Source organism: Desmodus rotundus, chromosome 10, assembly GCF_022682495.2.
Source record: "Desmodus rotundus isolate HL8 chromosome 10, HLdesRot8A.1, whole genome shotgun sequence".
NCBI lineage: Eukaryota > Metazoa > Chordata > Mammalia > Chiroptera > Phyllostomidae > Desmodus > Desmodus rotundus.
Genome location: NC_071396.1, coordinates 174,566 through 190,669, shown reverse-complemented (window position 1 = coordinate 190,669; position 16,104 = coordinate 174,566). Strand labels below are relative to the sequence as shown.

At 62.6% G+C, this 16,104-nt stretch overlaps 1 protein-coding gene across 4 annotated transcripts in view; it reads left to right on the top strand.

Annotated features, from left to right (window-relative positions):
• The first annotated feature begins 1,472 nt into the window (after window positions 1-1,472).
• The window catches only part of PPFIA4 (PTPRF interacting protein alpha 4), a 28,391-nt gene continuing 13,759 nt past the window's right edge, over window positions 1,473-16,104 (top strand). For all 4 annotated transcript variants that reach the window (XM_071219562.1, XM_071219561.1, XM_071219560.1 and 1 more), the window contains exons 1-14: window positions 1,473-1,603; window positions 7,248-7,840; window positions 9,297-9,398; window positions 9,667-9,831; window positions 10,082-10,156; window positions 10,371-10,460; window positions 10,916-11,107; window positions 11,212-11,358; window positions 11,590-11,724; window positions 11,981-12,064; window positions 12,276-12,407; window positions 12,648-12,710; window positions 13,293-13,384; window positions 15,112-15,208. In XM_071219562.1, coding sequence (XP_071075663.1) covers window positions 7,607-7,840; window positions 9,297-9,398; window positions 9,667-9,831; window positions 10,082-10,156; window positions 10,371-10,460; window positions 10,916-11,107; window positions 11,212-11,358; window positions 11,590-11,724; window positions 11,981-12,064; window positions 12,276-12,407; window positions 12,648-12,710; window positions 13,293-13,384; window positions 15,112-15,208 — 1,608 coding nt within the window. In that variant the 5' untranslated portion in view covers window positions 1,473-1,603; window positions 7,248-7,606. The remainder of the gene's footprint in view (window positions 1,604-7,247; window positions 7,841-9,296; window positions 9,399-9,666; window positions 9,832-10,081; window positions 10,157-10,370; window positions 10,461-10,915; window positions 11,108-11,211; window positions 11,359-11,589; window positions 11,725-11,980; window positions 12,065-12,275; window positions 12,408-12,647; window positions 12,711-13,292; window positions 13,385-15,111; window positions 15,209-16,104) is intronic.

Genomic DNA, 16,104 nt, shown 5'->3' with positions numbered 1-16,104 from the left:
CACCGAGGGTAGGGCCGAAGCTGTTCATGCAGAAAGTGAGCCTGGGTCCATGAGAAACAGCGTTGGGCACTTAAATGGTAACCCAAACTGGAAGGTGGAAAGCACCTTGCAAATCTTGTCTGCAGTCCAGCCTCTGCCCTGATCCCGCCCAGCAAGAGCGGACTGGTTTGATTCCCGGTCACGGGCTGGGGCATGTGCAAGAGGCAACCAGTTGACGTTTCTCTCTCTCTCCTCCCTCCCTCCCCCTCTAAAAAATAAATAAAACCTCCAAAAAAAGTTGCCTCTGAGGAGAGCAGCACAGACCCCTAGTTCCCTGGAGCAGAAGGGGGCAGTTCTGGCGGGTTGCTGCCCCCCACTTAGGAGTTCCCTTTACAAGGGAACTGTTAACAAAAACAGAACAAAGTGCTCCCTAAAACTGCATTTGACATCATCAGTGTGTTCTGAACCAGCGCCCGAGTGGTATATAAAACGCTAGGTGTTGCCCCAGCTGCTGTCTCGGAGTGATGTCACCAACACCTGGCAAAGCGTGTTGTGCCTTCAGCTTCGCCCTTCATCAGGAGCGTTGGGTGCGTTGCCTTTTCTCGGACGACCCATGTTTCATTGATGAGAGGATGTGAGGTGTCCCAGGGATTTCCTTTTGATGAGACCCCCAAAGCCATCAGGAGGAGTTGGGACTTTCTGCACTACTTTTCTGTAAAATCTGTTTTGTGATCGTCACTTCCTTAACCTTGATTCTGCTCTGAGAGTCTGAGAAAACAGATTTACTTCATTTCTCACCCCTCTAATAAATGCTATTCAGGTTTTTCTGCCTTCCACCAAAGATTCCAGGAAATTAAGCGAAATGGTGACTATATTGGAGAAAAAGAAAAAGGCAGGTTATACGTGCCACTGACCTGAACTGCAGCTTTGTAAACGTGCACGCCACGCACGCACCTGCGGCTTCTGGTCCCCGCAGTGCAGTGCGCACGCGCGTGCGGGGCGGTGGAGGGCGGGGTTTGCTGTGGGTTGACTGTGTCAGAGGCGTCTCATCTCATAGTAACAGTGTTGGCTCCGCCTGTGTGGAGCCTGTGTGGAGACAAGCGACCCGGTTCACTTAAGCACACACTACGGAAATGTGTCTTGATTTCAAGTTCCTCCACTGGAAAATGGGTGTGACCAAAGGAAAAGTACTAAATGGGCTCGAGAGAGAGTGGGTGTGATGGGGGCCAATGGAGGGAGCAGGCGCCTAGATTTGGGAGGGGGCCGGTTTCCAAGGGAGAGTATCCTGGGAGCGCTGGTCCTGGCCCAGCTGAGACTGCGCACAGCCTTCCAGCTGCTCTTGGGTCAGGTGTGGGGCGGGGTGCTGCTGGGGGAGGTGGGTGTTGAGAGGTCCCGCCTCTGGGGGTGGGGCCAGGCCTTCTGCGAGGGGGGCGGGGCTCTGGCCTGGCAGTCTGCAGCGGCCTCTGGTCACGTGAGGGGCGGGGCCTCAGGGAGGAGGCGGGGCGCATGCCTGGGAGGCTGCAGCTGCTTGGTGTCTTGCTAGGGACTCGTGGGGCCTCCGCAGTGCCAGCGGCTGGATGCCTGTCCGAGCTGCGGGTTTCCAGTCTTTGGGGATTGCAGGCAGGTGAGCGTCCAGAGTCCGGGTTTGGGGTGGATATCTATGTTCCCCCCTCCGGCTGCTGCACCGTTTGGGGAGGGGTGACTGGTGTGCGCTTTGGCATCAGCGCTCTCTCGCCCCGCAGGCATAGATTCCGTCCCCCTTGCCGACCGTGGCAGTCCCCCGCCCATGGGGTGAGTGTGGCGACGATGCCCAGTTTGTGCGGGGTGGAGTTTGCGACCCGCCATCGGCCTCGGAGGAGGGGGCTGAGCTGGCAGGTCTGACGGAAGCCGGAGGGACTGCGCTCCCGTGCCTCCCCCACCCAGTCCGGTCCCGGGCGAGTCAAGAAGCAGCACCTCTGAGCTCCTGGGTCAGCTCCCCCCTAGAGATACCGGGGGCACAAGAGGGGCCGAGGACACAGGGGTCTTCAGCCTCCTTGCATCACCTGCAGCGCCCCTTCTCCCTGTCACTGGCTCCCGTCCTCCTGCTGCTGTCGGACGCGGGAGGAGCCTGCGATGCCCGTCTCCGCAGGGCCGCCGAGGTCCGCCGTGGCGGGGGCGAGGGTGGCGCTGCTGCCGGGAAAGGGCCGGGAGGGCGCGGGTGCGGAGCTGACTTTCCACCGCGTAGTGCCTTTCCCAGAGCAGACCCTGCGGCTTTCGGTGGCGGGTGGCACGAGAGCTGCCCGGGCAGGCTGGAGGACGCGGTGTGGGCGCTTGTCTCTGAGAAGGATGGGGGTGGGGGACGAACGGCCAGGAGGCGCTGATGTCACCTCTGAGGGAGGCGTCCGGGCGGTGTCCGTTAGAGGGGCTGCGGCTTGGGGGCTGCTGCTCTGCTGCTGTGCTTGAGGTGGGGGGTGGGGGGGATCTTGGTGGGAGCTGAGGAGTACCCTGCACCAGCCAGGGTTCAGGGACCCTCTCAGCCTTTCTGGGGGCAATGAGACTGATACTTCGTACTTTGTTCACCATTCAGCAAACATTTATTGGGCACCTCCTGTATGCCAGACACAGTGCACGTTGCTGAGCCCTTTGAAGCGATGTAAGGCTGTGGGGCAGTTGAAAGGCCACACAGCAGGCACTCTGTCAACACCCCCTCCCTTTTGTTACATTGTCATTGGATTAGAAGGGACAGAGAGCTGTTGGAACTGGACTCTGAGTCGTCCACTCCCTGCCACTGTTAACACACTGCACACTCTGAAGGGACGCTGCCTTCGCAAGGCGCAGGGTGGGAAAGATTTCCCCGGCTGTTTTCTAGGACTTCGTCCTGAGGCCTGAGGAGGCTGCCTGGGGTACGTGGTATCTCAGACTAAGGGGGCAGTGACTAGCACAGTGGTTACCGGGCAGAGGATGCTCTGCTGCTTGGCACAGCAGGAGACCCAGTCTCTGAACGGCAGTGGGTGTGGAGGGGGTGCTCACCCCGTGAGTGCTGCCCAGCCGTCCTGATGTCAGAGCCCTGGGACATGTGCTGGTGGGGGAGCACGGGCAGGGCTGGCAGCCAGGCTCCTAGAGCTCCATCACTCCAGTCTCAGAGCTGGAGAAAGTTGTCAGTGATGCTGTGGTACTTCCAGAGCCCCTGAGGGCCCCCGTGAGAGAGCTGGGGACAGGGTGAGGAGTCAGGCTGTGCAGACAGTGAGGCAGGGCGCAGACTCAGCAAGGCCGGGAGCTGGGGGCCCGAGGGCTGCAGGATGTATGGCAGCTGCTTAAGCTGCCCAGGGGTCCTCTTGCCGGGGTTCCTCTCGCTGGGGCTTAGGCCTTTGGATAGGTTGCTGTGTACCCATGGTGTCATCTTCAGAGCTGTGGGGAGTGTGTGTGCTGGACAGGAGGGTTCGGTATGGAGCAGGGAGGACTGATGGACGGAAAGCTGCCCCAGGCCCTAGGTGGAGACCTGCATGCATGGAGGGGAGGGAGTGGGGTGTTGCAGCCACCAGAAGTCACCCTCTGTGCCCCACTCTGGCCTGCCAGCTCACTGACGTACAATTAACTCTGGAAGGCCTGTGGGTCTGGCTCGCAGGAGCAGACATGGCCCTTTGGGTGGCCATCAGAGTAAAACGTACTTGGAGACAAACTCTGAAGGGCTGCTCCTGGGGGCTGGGATGGTATAGCCCCAGAGCCCAAGGAATCACCCAGTAGGCTCACAGCTCTGCCCTCAGAGAGCCTTGGGCACTGTAGCCCCCACCTCCCTCAAGGCTCTCCTGTTTCTCCAGGTGACGCCAGCTCCAGGGCCAGACAGGCCTTGGCTGGAGCTGCTCCATTCCGAGGGAGCAAGTTCAGTGGGTCAGACTGCAACAGGCCCCCAGGCCGACCCCCAGCCGGTGCCAGCTGCCTGATGTTCGGTCACATGTTCCTCAGTCCAGGTTGCTGTCCAACTGTTGCTCGTGTAGCTGTGTTCTCTCACGTAGACTTGAACTTCCGGAGGGTTGGGATCGCATCTTGTGGGCCTTTGGTACCCATAACAGGACTCAGCTCAGCATGGGGTCCGTGGAAATCTGTTCAGTGCATCATTGTTGTGTTGCACAGAAGCGGGGCCTCCCTGCAGCCAGAACCATTCAACCTGGAGCAGAGGAGCCTCTGGGGCCTCGGGACAGTGGTGTCCACCCGGAACAGTGGTGCTCCGCTTCAGCGAGGTGTGATTAGAATCTGTAGGCAGTAAATACAGTGAAACCCCCAAGGGCCCATGGAGCATGGTGTATGGGTTTAGGTCTTTAACTCTGAATAGTAATGTTAGTTACATGTATATTAGTACAAATATAGTATACATGTATACTAGGGACAGGAATGTCCACGTGTACTGTGATTTTAGACCAAGTAGTATGAACAATGTAACTGCGTGGTAGGGTGGATGACCTTCCTCTTATCCCTTTGCTCTGAGGGGCTCCCACCTGGAGGCTCCCTCCTGGCCCAGCTTTTGGGCACTGCGCTTGAGTGCTTGCTGGCAGCTAGGCTCTGGCCCTGTGGCCTCTGCCGGGTGGCAGCTTGGCCCTGGCCGCGCTCTCTCGCAGTGGTGGGCTGCCATCTGGTAGGGCAGCAGGGAGCCAGCCTGTGCGTGTGACCCGCCAGAGCGTCAGACTCAAGTGCCCATGCCTCCTGTTCACTAGGAAAAGGTGGGACTAAGTTCTGGGGAGTCCTAGAGGCCTCCAAGTTTTTGTGTCCACGTTCATGAGCCCACAGGCCTGGTGTTGTCCAACCCCTCCCTCCACACACACTCACACCCTCGCTCACCTGGAGCCCCTTCCTGCTGTGTCACCCGCAGACCCCCCACAAATGCTGGCTTTGGGGGAGGGTGGCTTCCGCCCCTGGACCGGGACCTGCGTGTGCCACTGGTGGGACATGCAGGAGCGGAAGGGCTGTGTTGGGCCGAGGTGCTGTTGGAGGTCAGCCCTGCAGCCAGAAGGAGGCCCCCCCTTGTGTTGCCACACTGGTGCCCTCAGCAGGGCACCTGGCTCTACGGGATGGCGCGTCACCAGGGGAAGTGGCATTGCTACCTGGCACCTGGTTTGGAGGAAGGCTGGGGAGGGCTGGTGGCACCGGAGCCAGCTTCTCGGTTGCCAGAATGACCAGGAGGGTTTGGAGGAGGCCAAGTTAGGCCAGCCAGCATATCACAATGGGTGGGCCGAATGCTTCCCGGCCCTTTCCTGTAAAGAGCTCCAAACACCCACCCACACGCCCACCCTCACCTGCCACCGGGTGGTCCCCACCCCACTCCCCTGCAGTCTCGTGTGTTCTGCGATCCGGGCTCTGCTTATCCTGGAGTCCGTCCCTCTGCGGTGGGCAAAGCAGGTCACAGGTTTCGTCTTACAGCAGAGGCCTTGGCGGGTGGTGGTGAGCCCAAGGCCACCCGGCTGGTCTCCTTGGTGCCAGCTCTGGGTCCCTTTACGCTCACCACAGCTGCTGGGCTCCTGAGCTCCTCAGCACGCTTTCTGCCACAAGGACCCCTTCCCCAGCCTGACCTCCTCTTCTGTCCCCTCGTTTCTTCTTGGGGTGGGTGTGGGAGAGGGAGAGGGATGAGAACCTGGCTGTGCTGAACTTGGAAAGGTGTGGAGGGCCCTTGTGGCCTTTCAGCCTCACAGGTGCAGCCCTCAGGGAGCAGGGTCCTGGGCACTGCGGGTGGGGGTGGGAGGGATGGCTGTCAGCATCAGTGAGACGGCAGCTCTGGCTTTTGCTATTCTTGGGGGCAGGGACTTGGCAGTGGGAGTGGGGGACAGGTGCAGACCAGGGCACTACTTCTGCCTCCGTAGTGACTGTCAGCTTGGGGACAGGATCCCCTGGGTCAGAGTATGTCTGGGAGCACGTGTGTGGCCACATGTATGTATGTCCTAGGTCTCTCTGCTCGTGTGTGTGTGTGTGTGTGTGTGCAACCTCACGCCTGCCATAACCACTGGGTCCTCCGGGGGTGGTTGTGGAGTGAGCTCTGCAGTTCTCCCACTGGCTCCCTAGCCTCTGGGTAGCCCAGGCCCACATTCCCCCCAGCCTCCCTTGTCAGTCCCTGTCTCTGCCCACATCACCAGGACTTTGGGGGTGGGTGGCAGGTGGGTTTGGGTGGAAGAGGCTTGGTCCTTCTTTGGTTCTCCTGCTTGGTTCAGCCCAGCGTCTGACTTGTGACCTCACGCTGGGTCCCCATACGTCCTGTCCTCTCCCAGCCTGCCACCAGAGGGGTGGAGAAGAAGCTGTCCCAGTGTCTCCCATGTGGGCAGGGGGAGGGGAAGGAAGGAAAGCACTGCTCAGGGGGCCATATGGTGCTGGGCACCTTACATCTCATCTCATGTCACAGGGGCTCCGTGGGCTGCTCCCTCTGCACGTTGACTTAGGTGGTGGCCTCCCAGCAGAGGCAGGGAGGTCAAAAGCCACTGCAGGCAGAGAAACCCCAGCTGCATGCTGCCCTCCTCATCACGCCTCCGTGCCCTGACCTCTGGGCATCTCTGTGCCAGGTTCACGGCATTTCCAGAGCCAGGCTGTGCACACGCTAACTGCCCTAGCCGGTGCCCTCCAGCGGCACGAGCAATGGGCAGTTCCGTTGAGGGAGAAGATGCCAAGCATTGAGTAGGGCCCTCTCCTCGCTTAACCTTGCCCTGGTAGAGTGACAGCCCCACCCCACATCCACCCTGGGTCTCCTGGATTGCCCAGCCGTGAATGCAGAAGGAACACCTGCTGCTGTGGGCCAGGGTTCCGGGATGGGGGCGACTGCAGCCAGAGCCTCCTCCCCGAATGCCGAGCCTGGGTGCCAGCCCGAGCTTCTCCAAGGAGCCATGGTGCACCAGTGACCCATGCAGAGCCACCCTGCATGAGACCCAGTGGCACTGACAGCCCTGCAGCCCCTTCTGTGCCTACCTTGGCCAGAGTGTGGGTGGGGTGCAAGCTGGGGAAGTGGGACAGAGACCCTGTTTCCTCCCCTTGCCCTCTCCCAGCCCAGGTCTCAGGAGGGCTCTGAGCAGCCTGCCGCTAACTGCATCATTTCTATATTTGGCCAGGGAGCCACGTGAGAGGGGTGGGGGGCCACTCCTGTGTGTTGCACCCTGAGGTGTGTGAGCAGGGGCAGAGGCTGTGGGTGGGCAGAGCATTCCTCAGGAGAACTGAGTAAGCTGAGGAGGGGCTGACACCTCCCTTCCTTCCCTCTGCCCCCCCGCCCCGGACACCCCACTCTACTCTTCTGGGCCTCACAGCGGTATCTTCCCCCACAGAACACTGCTCTCCAGAACCATGGGTGTCTCTGGACCCAGACAGGACCCTGCCGGGCTCCAGTGCTCAGTCTAAGCACGGGCCCTCTTCCAGCCCCTCTCTCTGCCTGCCATGGCCACGCTCGGCTGCTGCTCACCTGCCTGGGGACACAGGGTGCCCAGCCCCAGCCCTGACCAGTTAAGCCAGGTCCTCAGGCTCCATCCCACAGGGGCGCTTCGGGCACCTGGCCCCTTTCAGAGCAAGAGCAACTGATGCCACGAGAGAAGCCTGGGCCCACCTGTCCACTCACCTGGCACTGCCCACCCTGAGACCTGAGTGCCCCTGGAATTGCCAGTCCTGTGACCCCCTTCCGTCCCCCACCATGTGTGAAGTGATGCCCACCATCAATGAGGGAGACCCTCTGGGGCCCCCCCATGGCGCAGACGCCGACGCCAACTTTGAGCAGCTGATGGTGAACATGCTGGACGAGCGGGAGAAGCTGCTGGAGTCCCTCCGCGAGAGTCAGGAGACCTTGGCGGCCACGCAGGGCCAGCTCCAGGATGCCCTTCATGAGCGCGACCAGCTGCAGCGCCACCTGAACTCTGCTCTCCCCCAGGTAAGGCCTGGCCTCGGCACTCCTCCCTGCCCCTCCCCAGCCCTGCTGAGCCCAGCCTCCAGGGCCCCTCAGCCCCCTGTGGGATGCACTCCTGCGCCCTGGAGAAATGCGGGAAGGAACCCCGCTGGAGTTGCCAGCTGCAGTGACACCGTGCGGCCAGCAGGTGGCACCCTGAGACTGGCTGCTGCTCCCCAGACCCCATTCTTGGACGTGGTGGGTGGGGAGCCCCCTCTTATCCTCGGGATGAAAAAACAAGAGGCATCCCACAGAAAAGTATAGGCAGGAGCCAGACACTTGTCACGCTCCTCGGTCAGCAGCAGTGCCACCATTGTGTGCTCTGTGTGCGCAGCGCACCCTGGGGCTTGCCCAGGTCCTCGCGGCTCTGACTCCCATGCGGCTGCCACCAGCATCTCTGTCTGTCTCACACACGAAGACACTGGAGCCTGAGATGAGTGAGTGGCTCGTGGCTGCCTCACTGTTGGCTCCGAAGAACCAGGCAGCTCAAGATGCAGCAGCAGGCCTGTCCCCATGTGGGGGCCAGCCTGGGCCCAGAGTCCAGTGTCACCTTTTCAGTGGGACGATGGGGCCCTGGAGCAGAATTGGGGGGGCAGGTAGCCCATCCCCACCCGCGGAGCCCACGGGCCAGGACGGAGACGGACAAGAACCTGAGGGCCTGGAGAAGAGTGAACAGGGCCCCGGGGGGCTGTGAGCCAGAACTCCCGACTCGGATGGCTGCCTTGGTGACTCACTGGGTCCTCGCAGTGACACTGGAGGACTGGGCCTCTGTCTTACGGATTAGAGGGAGCAGGTTCAAAGAGCCCAGGTGACATGTCCAAGGTCACACAGCATGTGGGGCAGGGCGTGAACTGCCCCCCTGCCCCACCCTGGGAGCTCGGTGGGGGCAGGGATCCCGTCTTTCTGGTCACTGTCTGGGAGACTGGCACAGGCCTGGTGTGCGGTGGGTGCTCTCCCCACTGTTCCAGGTGGTTTTCAGAGCGGGGGGCTGGGTAGGTCCTGAGGGGGCTGTGATCCCCTCAGGTGGCGACAGAGGGTTGGGTTCTCTGGGGGGACTGGGCCCATGGAGCAAAGGTGTGGGGAAAGGAACCGTGAGATAGGAGCTGGAAGCACTCCCGACAACGCTGTGCTCTGTGTCAGGTGGGCCGAGTTGGGGAGGCAGGTGGGAGGCATTCTGGGGGTGGAACCAGGTAGTGCCGAGGTAAGGGGAGGCAAGGAGAGAGCACCAGTCCGCTGGCGGTGGTGTCCCGGCGTGCCATGGATTTCTGTGCCTGGGACAGCATGCGTGTGACAGGGTGAGCGAGGAGGCGTGAGCTAGTACCTGCCGCCTGCCAGGGTGTGAGATGTTTGACCTCCCTGGGCCAGGGCCTGGATGGAAAGGCAGTGATCCAGGGACAGGTCAGAGGAGCTCCGCCCACTGAGGGGCTGTGGGGGTTTTCAGGAATTTGCCACCCTAACCCGGGAGCTGAGCCTGTGTCGGGAGCAGCTTCTAGAGCGAGAGGAAGAGATATCAGAGCTGAAAGCAGAGCGGAACAACACGAGGGTGAGCGGAGTGACCTGGCACATGTTGGGGGTGGACCCCATGGCCATGCCAGGTGCATCCCTGCCTTGTGCCTGGGGTGACAGCCAGATGGTTCCACCATCAGTGCTGGCTGTCACCTGCAGTCGGGGTCCCCGGGGAGAGGCCAGGGCGGCTGGCATGGGGCATGCCTACACGGCAGTGCTCACATGTCCCCATGACCACCTGGACCCTCCTGCTGCCCCTGTGTCCTTGCTCATGGCCCTCACCCCACCTCCCTGCTCCCTGCCAGCTTCTCCTGGAGCACCTGGAGTGCCTGGTGTCCCGCCATGAGCGCTCACTGCGGATGACTGTGGTGAAGCGCCAGGCCCAGTCACCGTCAGGGGTCTCCAGTGAGGTGGAGGTGCTGAAGGCCCTCAAGTCGCTGTTCGAGCACCACAAGGCCCTGGATGAGAAGGTACCAGCCCGGCCCCCTCCTCTGCGGTGTCTGCACCCATGTGGAGGGAAAGCTGCCTTCCAGCTTCTTTGGGGACCCTGTCTGTTGTTGCCCAGGGCTCAGGTCCTCCTCTTAGGTTCCCTTGGAAGTGTGCTCTTGGCGGAGCCTCTCTGCCTCACGCAGCAGCGGTTTCTGCCAAGCCCTGCTGTTCCCCTGTGTCCAGTGGGGTCTCTGCCTCCTCCTCCACCCTTCACCTTCTTACTTTGGGCAGGTGCGAGAGCGGCTGCGGGCGGCCCTGCAGCGAGTCTCCACCTTGGAGGAGCAGCTGGCAGGTGCCCACCAGCAGGTAAGCACCTGCCCACCCTCCACCTGCACCTGAGCTGGAAGCCAAGGCTGGTTCACCGCCTTGCCCCACTCGGCTCCCCATCAGATTCCCCCTGCTGGCTCGCTGTCTTAGCTGGAGACCGCTGGCTGAGGGGCAGCGGGGGCCCCGAAAGGGTCTGGAGCACAGGGCAGGTCCTCTTGTCTCTGACTCACTGCGCTGGGGCCGTACCCTGCAGGTGTCTGCCCTGCAGCAGGTGGCAGGGGTTCGGGATGGAGCGGCAGAGGAGGAGGGGCCTGTGGAGCTGGGACTGAAGCGCCTGTGGAAGGTGGGTCATGGGGACCGCAGAAAGGGGCATGTTTTCCCCAGACAGGAGGTGGGGGTCCTGCCCCTCCCTGTTCAGTAGAGTGACTGCTGGCCCTGAATTCAGGGCTTCCTCCTCCCCCTACCCCACCTACAGAGAAATGGGTAGATTTTTGTTGGAGTCCCCAGCGCACTGCTAGGCACACAACGCGCGTGCCCACCTACCCGTGTGTCAGCTTCAGGCAAGACCCCGTCCGTCCTTGAGCCTGTGCTCCTCAGTCCCCCCCTCGCTAGGTTACCAGGTGCTGAGACAGCCCGTTAAGCTAGGAGCCGTTGTGTTTGAAGAGACACAAGGCAGAGCTGGGGTCTGGAGGGAGGCAGTGCGCCTGGAGGTGTGCTCAGAAGCTGGGGCACAGCCGTCCCTCCTGCAACCTTCCTGGGGCTCCGATGGCAGACCAACGATGGCTCATTGTCCCCAAGGATGACGCAGTTCGGCTGGAGGAGCTGCAGGAGCTGCTAGAGAAGCAAAACCTGGAGCTGGGCCAGGCCCGGGAGCGGCTGGCCACCCTGACAGCAGCGGTGGCCGAGCTGGAGGAGGACCTGGGCACAGCCCGCCGGGACCTCATCAAGTCGGAGGAGCGGAGCAGCAAGCATCAGCGGGACCTGCGGGAGGTGACCAGGGCTTGGCCTGCCCGGTTGCACTAAGTGTGGCTTTCACGGGGTCGGGGCAGAGAGATGCTGGTGGCCTTCCCCATGTCCCCTGCTCCCCTGCCCAGGCTCTGGCCCAGAAGGAGGACATGGAGGAGCGAATCACCACACTGGAGAAGCGCTACCTGGCTGCTCAGCGTGAGGCCACGTCCATTCATGACCTCAATGACAAACTGGAGAGTGAGCTGGCCAGCAAGGAGTCCCTGCACCGTCAGGTATCTGCTCCTGAAAGGGTGTGGAGGCTCTGTGCCGAACTCCGGTGCCTGGGTCCTGTGGAGACCTACCCTTGGTGGCCCCAGAGCCCCGGGGGTCCTGCAGGTCACCGTGGGCAGCCGAGAACCAGGGGTGTTTCTTGTTCCTTTCCTGTCCCGGCACTTTGCCGAGGCTGGCGGGGCTGTGGGGGCTGCGGCGCCCCCTCCTGACTGTGCTCCTGCTGCACTTGCCAGTGTGAGGAGAAGGCGCGACACCTGCAGGAGCTGCTGGAGGTGGCCGAGCAGAAGCTGCAGCAGACCCTGCGGAGGGCGGAGACGCTGCCAGAGGTGGAGGCCGAGCTGGCTCAGAGGATCGCGGCCCTCACCAAGGCGAGTGGCCAGGCCTGGGGGTCTGCATGTCCCCACCACAGGAAGCCCACCTGTGCCTGTCAGTTGGAAGAGAGCAGTCCTTGCCCATGAACCCCCCACTCAAGGAGAGAAGGAAACCAGCACCCTAAGCATCAGGCCCAAGGGCCTCTGTGCTTCCATGGCAGCTTTGGGGCTCTGGGGGTGGCACCTGCAGCCTGCCTGACCCCCGAGACCCAGGACCAAGACTATTCTGCCACTGACCTGTCACTGTCCCCAGGCCGAGGAACGGCATGGCAACATCGAGGAGCACCTGCGGCAGCTGGAGGGCCAGCTGGAGGAGAAGAACCAGGAGCTGGCAAGGGTGAGGCCCCTCCCACCCAGCCCAGCCTCCGGGGGTGGTCTGTGGACAGGGCAGGGAGGAGGCAGGTGGGCAGAAGACCCTGGCTAGGGACCCAGGTGCAGAGGGGCTAGAGCAGGTGGTCGGGAGGGCTGGAGCGAGGCACACTGGGAGGACGAGCGTGGGATGGAGGGACCAGTGCCCAGGTCCGGCAGCAGGGTAGCTCTGGGTGCAGGTGCGCCAGCGGGAGAAGATGAACGAGGACCACAACAAGAGGCTGTCAGACACTGTGGACCGGCTGCTGAGCGAGTCGAACGAACGCCTGCAGCTCCACCTCAAGGAGCGCATGGCGGCTCTGGAGGAGAAGGTGCTGCGGGGCTGGGGCAGGCCTGGAGGGGCGGGTCCAGAAGAAGGGGCGGGGTTGCCTGGAGGGGCGGGTCCAGAAGAAGGGACGGGGTTGTCTGGAAGGAATGGGGGCTGGAGAAAGGGGCGGGGCTGCCTGGGTGCCTGTGAGCAGCCCCTGGGAGGGTGGAGAAGGGCGCCGGGGGCTGTGGGTGTCAGGCGGGGTGCGCTGGCAGGCCCCTGGCTCACTGCTGTTCTCCTCCAGAACTCGCTGATGCAGGAGCTGGAGAGCTCCCAGCGGCAGATCGAGGAGCAGCAGAACCACAAGGTACCCGGCTACCCGCCCGCCTGCCAGGAAGGTGCAGCCGTGCTGGGCGCAGCCGCTCTGGTTCCCCGTCCCAGGGGGCCCAGTGCTGTTCCGTGAGCACCCGTTATTTTGCTCATCTTCGCGGGAGCCCCGCAGCAGGTGCACTGCACCGGCATGTAAAGAGGAACCTGAGGCCCCCGTGTAGGGCTTAGAGTGGGCAGCAGGGACGCTGGGCCCAGTGAGAACCCAACAGAGGATTTAGTGAGGCCTCTGACCCCGTGACCCTGGGAGGATTGGCAGCTGTGCCGCCTCAGCAGTGTCTCTGAGGTCTGGGGCACGGGCCAGCCTCGAGGGCCATGCCAGGGTGCGGAGGGCTCTGCAGGCCTGCTCCTGAGTCCTTCCAGACACACCCCACTCGTGGCCCTGCCTGCCCACCTCCCACCTTTGCTCCCCCTTCCGTTGGATCTGCCTCTTTGGTGTGGCCTGTGGGCCTGGCCTGGGCCCTGGCTGTGCACTCTGGTGCGTTCTGCCGTGTCTCCCCAACTCTGCCGCCCTCTCTGCCCCTCCCCGGTCTGCACCCCACCCCGGCTCTGCCTGGCACAGGGCCGCCTGTCCGAGGAGATTGAGAAGCTGCGCCAAGAGGTGGACCAGCTGAAGAGTCACGGGGGGCCATTTGTGGATGGCGTCCACCCCAGGTACTGGAGCGTGGGAGGCTGGGCATGCTGGGAGGGGTCCTGCGTGGACCCTGAGGAGAGAGACTTCCTCCCACTGAAAGACTGTCCAGGACCTCAGGGTCCTCCTCCTGTGGGGGCGGGGTGTGGAGGCTCAGAGGGCCCACTGGGCAGTTAGAAGGGCACCCTGACTTGGCTCAGAGCACCCACAGGGCGCTCCTTCCCGAGGCTGGGGCCGCGGACACAGACTGCGCCTCTTGCTTTCTGGTGGAGGAAGTGCCCTGGGGCTGCCCCAGTCCCCAGCCCCCCCATGGAGAGGGTCTGGGTCCCTCTGGCTCTCCTGTGACACTGTCCTCCTGGCTGCTGTGTGAACTGCACGCGCCTGGGTGCAGGTATAGGTGGGGGCGGGAAGGCAGCAGGAGAGGCTGGAGCAAGGCCCGGGGAATCCCTTCCTGTCAGTCCCATGGTGGTGGTATCCGTCCCTGAAAGCGTTTTCAGAGATGCCGAGGGAGCTTTCCCAGGGCTTGAGTGAGGCCTGAGTTGTGGGGGACTTCTGGGTTTGTTGGTGTGTTTTGTGAAGGGTTGACGTGGTGCTGCACTTGGTCCGCTCCTAGAGGCAGGGCGAGGAGGAGACTGAAGGGGATGCGTCCGATCAAGTCGCAGCTCCTGGCTGTTTTTCCCCCAGCCAGAGTATTTAGACCTGCACCCCCAGGTGGCAGGGATCTCAGGGCAGCCAGGACCCCTTCCCTGCAGAGAGGGGAAGGGGACGTGCCCAGTGTGTGCCAGGGTAGGGCTGGAGTTAGGGAGGTGGATGAGTCTGGGTGTTGGTGGTCAGGCTCAGGTCCACCTTTGTGCTGGTCACGAATTATCGTATGGGTGTGGTGGGAAGCAGGGATGCACAGGAGAGACAGCCGCCGAATCAGTAAGACGTGGCCTGGGGCTCACCAGCCACTTGCCACTGCTTGCTTTCCTTAGCGGCTGGGTGCTCGGCTCTGACTGCAGACACCCTGAGCCCATCACAAAACTGGGGCAGGTCCAGGAGAATGGGGTCGGGGGTGGGGAAGAGAAACCCCTTTCTCTCCCGCTGTGTTGTGGACTGAGTGGTCGCCCACCCTGTCCCTTTGCTCTGGGCTTGCTCGGGGCTCCAGACTGGGGAGGCACCCAGACACCCCAGACGGTTGTTACCAGGGCCCTAAAACCCCAGGGCTGGAATAGACCCTGGGGCAGCCCACCACTCTGGTTCAGCAGCAGGGCCTCCCGAAGCTTCCTGAGAATGGGAGTGAGCCTGGGTGGGCTTTCGGCCAGGATGCAGCCCAGGTGGTGGGAGACGAAGGGAAGTGCTGGGCAGAAGGCCCAGAAGCAGACCCTTTCCCTCGCAGGGAAAGGACCTGAATGGTCATCCCAGCCTCGCAGCACCAGCAGCCCTCCCACGCTACGCATGTTGGGGGGCTGCAGGACCTCTGTTTGAATACTTCGATGGGGAGCTGGGCTTTTTTATAGCTGCCAGTTGCGTCATAAGCCAACCCTTGCCATTCAAAAGTGCTTCTTATAAATGGAAAGCTGCCTCCCTAGAACTCTCTCCCCTGTATTGTCTGATCCCTGCGGCACCAGAGAAGCTGGGCCCTACAGAAGCTCCTGCCTACAGGGCAGCCCTCGTGGCGTGGACCCAGCTCTGTGTCCTGCTGTGACCATGGGCCCTGTGGGTATGAGCTGGCTCAGTCCCCACCTTCCCTCCCTGACCCCCACACAAGGTCGCACACGGGCAGCGCTGTGGACCTGCGGCTCTCCCTGAGCACAGCACCCCCCGGCCTGCGGCGCCGCTACTCACTGCGGGAGGAGCCTGCCAAGGTGAGGGTGGAGGGGAAAAGGGGGGATCTCCTGGGAGTTGGGGGTCTGTTCAGCCGTGTGCCCGGCTTCGGTTTCACAGCCGGCTGGCGTATGGTGCAAATCCTCCCCCTGAACCCCCCACGTCAGCGACAGCTGCGGCCCAGGGGTGGGGCCTTGGCAGCTGCAACAGCTGTGTACCCCAGCCTCCTGACCCCTGAGGCCCCACTGAAGCATGTGCACGTGTGCCTGGGTGCACAGGCGTGTGGTCGGGGAGGGGGCTGGGGGGCAGGAGGGCATTGGCACGCTCTCTGGAACAAAGCTATGGTTCTTGGGGAGACAGGCGGGACGATGGGGTGGCTGGCCCTTGGGTGGCACCTGGAGTTTCCTGTGAAGCTGCTGAGAGTTCCTGCTGAGCCTGCCTGTGGCCAGGAGGAGAAGGAAGGCCGAGGGGCAGGCTGGCTGCTGCCTGGCCCCGGGGTGGCTGGCCCACTCCCTCATGCACCCAGGGCCCCACCTGCTCCCAGCCACCAGCAGATGCAGGTGGAGAAGGAGGGGACTCCTAGGGGAACGAGGAAGGCGCCTCGTTCTCTCTCCCACTCACCCCTCTCTGTTCATAAGAACGCAGCTGCTGCCCTGGCCCCTCCCTGCCCTGGCCCCCTTCCTCGTCCCACCTGCTCTTCTGGCCGTCCCAGCTCAGTTTGTGCCCTCTCTATGGGCCTCTGTCCACCAGGGAGGTCCGCAGGTGATTTCCGAGAAGCTGCCCCCTCTCGGGTTGACCGACAGGCCCTGCCATGTGCAGAGGCGGGACACGAGACAGCCCTGGGGTCCTTGCCCTTTGTGTTAACAGTGCTGACTCTGTGCCAGACGCTCCCATCCTTACAACTGCGTGCGGGCACTATGACGACCCCATTGTACAG